We start from the raw sequence: 3,016 nt of genomic DNA on the forward strand, positions 1-3,016 counted from the left end.
GTCAGCCCCGGCCAGGCAGAGTGACGTAGATCTACGTCGCTAGCCTGTCACCGGGTTTTGAGCCAATAGCGGGCGAGCGCGCGCCCGCTGAGGCACGCGCCCGCCTCGGCTCGTTCACAGAGGAGTGTGACCGGCGGACCCGATGTCTGCCGGTCACACTACGATCATCGGTAGAGCGGGAGAAAGGCGGACGGCTTATGTAAACAAGCCGCCTGTCATTCTCCCCTGTGTAAAAATGGAGATCAGACGGTTCTACTATGTAGAACCGTTGATCTCTGTTTTTACAATAGGAGACCTGTCCCACTACAGTTAGAAACACGCCCCTAGGACACACTTAACCCCTCCCTCTCCAATACAGTTAACCCCTTCCCTGCCAGTGTCATTTTTACAGTAACAATGCATATTTATAGCACTGATTACTGCAGTAATGTCACTGGTACCCCCAAAAGTGTCAAAAATGTCAGTCAAGGGTCCGATCTGTCCGCCGCAATGTCGCAGTACCGCAAAAAAAATCACAGATCGCCGCCATTACTCGTTAAAAAAAAAAACACCAAAAATGACAAAAATCTTTCCCTTTGTTAGTAAACGCGATAACTTTTGCGCAAACCAATCAAAATACGCTTTTTGCGATTTTTTTTACCAAACATAGGTAACAGAAAACAAATTGGCTGAAAATGTTAAAAAATTTAGATTTTTAAATTTTTTTGGGGGGAATCTCATATAAAAAAAGTGAAAAATATTGTTATTTTTGCAAAATTTACACTTTTTTTTTTTGTTTATAGCGCATGATCAAAAAATTGCACAGGTGATCAAATACCACCAAAAGAAAGCTCTGTTTGTGGGAAAAAAAGGACATGAAATTCGTTTAGGTACAGCGCCGCACGACCGCGCAATTGTCCGTTAAAGTCACGCAGTAAAAAATAGCAAAAAACCCCCTGGTCAGGAAGGGGGTAAAATCTTCCGGGGCTTAAGTGGATAACTAGCAATTGCTTGGTCACTGTACGCAAATTAAATGTATATCATTTTTTTTCATACAAATAGAGCTTTCTTTTGATGGTTTGATCACTACAGTTTTTTGTTTTCTTTTTTTGCTATATAAATACTCGGGAATACTGCTAGGGAGGTTAATAAAATGTAATTTTATTTTCCATAGTGGTATCTTTACTCTGTCTCATGTATGTGCCTTTAAAGTCCATTCTACACAGATGTTTCTTAAGTTGAGTGGAAATCCCTGCAAATTAAGGGAATTTCTTGGGGCCCCCCCGGGTCACCAGAACTAGTGACCCCATTGGAGAATTTCTCCTCCATTACTTTTCTGGGAACAACCCAAAATGTTGCCTTTAGTTATACTTTAATAATATCACTCCTACTTTTCAATTGTAAAAGCAACTGGTGCACAAAAGTGGAGTTATATCATTTGTAGATATTGAGAAATATAACTAGATGACCCAGAGTCCTAGTTTAAAACATTATTTGACTTTTTTGTCTCCTCAGAACTATTCAATATTAATTTATCAATCCAATCATAGATACATTTGTACTATTTTTTCTTCTTTGAACAAAACATTGTAAATTGTATTTATAGATATCAGACCCTTATCTTTCTGTTTGCATTTAATTAAATGAAATGGTAAAGTTTGCCTTGGGTTATTGCACTTTGAATATCTAATATGTCCTTCCATCACCATTTTTACTATAAATTACAAAAAAAAAGTGTTCGTAAGTTTACCTGGCTTTAGCAGTTTCATTGCAATTTAGATAAAATAATTGTACATTTTGGAAAAAAAAAAAGATAAAATATTTGTTGTCCGATCAAAAATGCTCTTTACATTTTTTCGGGTTTTTTGTTCTGTCTTTAGATTATGGAGGATAAAAATGTGAGCACTTTACCCATGATCCATCTGTTAGGATTTAATATTCCCCACGGTATAAGATTTTTTATCTTTTTTCTTTTCTTCATCATTTATTGTCTGACAATATGTGGAAACCTCCTGATCATCACATTGGTGTCCTACAGCAAAACCCTCCATTCTCCCATGTACTTCTTCCTCTCCCAGCTCTCCATAGCAGATATCTTATTATCAACTGACATTCTACCTAACACACTCCATGTCGTTTTAATGAAGGAGATCATAATATCATTTTCTGATTGCATCATCCAGTATTATTTCTTTGCTATCTCAGAAACTGTAGAATGTCTTCTTCTGACGGTAATGTCTTACGACAGATATGTGGCCATTTGTAAACCATTACATTATACCTTAGCAATGAACTTCCAGTTCTGCTGCATAATGGTCATCACCTGTTGGATTTCAAGTGTTTTAATAGCATTGATTCACACTTTAACAATATCACAGTTACACTTTTGTGGTCCTAATACTATGGATCATTTCTTCTATGATCTTGACCCAATCCTAAAACTTTCCTGTTCTGACACAAGCATTGTTCAGCTTGAAGTGACGTTGTTGAGTTTTCTATTTGTTGTCATCCCTTTCTTTGTTATTATTGTATCATATGTTTGTATTATGATTACCATTTTTAAAATCCCATCTATTACCAGCAGGCAGAAGGTTTTCTCAACTTGCAGTTCCCACCTGACTGTTGTGTGCATTTATTATGGTACTCTGGTTGGTGTTTACTTAATACCTCATAGTGGACAGTCATGGAATACATTGAAGTTCCTGTCATTGCTTTACACTGCAGCCACCCCTCTACTGAACCCAATAATTTACAGTCTGAGGAACAGAGACTTGAAAAAAGCTTTAGATGAAATTGTCAACCATTATCGGGGCTTGCCTTTTTAGTAAATAATACAATATGTGCTCAATATAAAGTGTTTAGCATTGTAAAGTAAGACCAAAAGTAGTAGGAAACTCCTGCCAGTTTATTTTTTGTTGTCTATGTTGTCAAGGTTTTACCTTGCCCTCCTATTGGCAGCCACCTTGGACATGTGCAGACTGCTGCCTTTAATAAACTCTGATTGCATCATCACTTGCCTGCTGCCTGGGTATCGCAC

At 37.6% G+C, this 3,016-nt stretch overlaps 1 protein-coding gene across 1 annotated transcript; it reads left to right on the forward strand.

The window, feature by feature from the left end:
- Positions 1-1,862: 1,862 nt before the first annotated feature.
- Positions 1,863-2,804, forward strand: LOC309552935 (olfactory receptor 1M1-like; the record flags this gene model as incomplete). Its single annotated transcript, XM_082253841.1, has 1 exon — positions 1,863-2,804. The coding sequence occupies one exon, from the start codon at positions 1,863-1,865 to the stop codon at positions 2,802-2,804; it is 942 nt and encodes a 313-aa protein (XP_082109967.1).
- Positions 2,805-3,016: the final 212 nt, after the last annotated feature.

Source organism: Pelophylax lessonae (assembly GCF_965119305.1).
Source record: "Pelophylax lessonae genome assembly, chromosome: 4".
Taxonomy (NCBI): domain Eukaryota; kingdom Metazoa; phylum Chordata; class Amphibia; order Anura; family Ranidae; genus Pelophylax; species Pelophylax lessonae.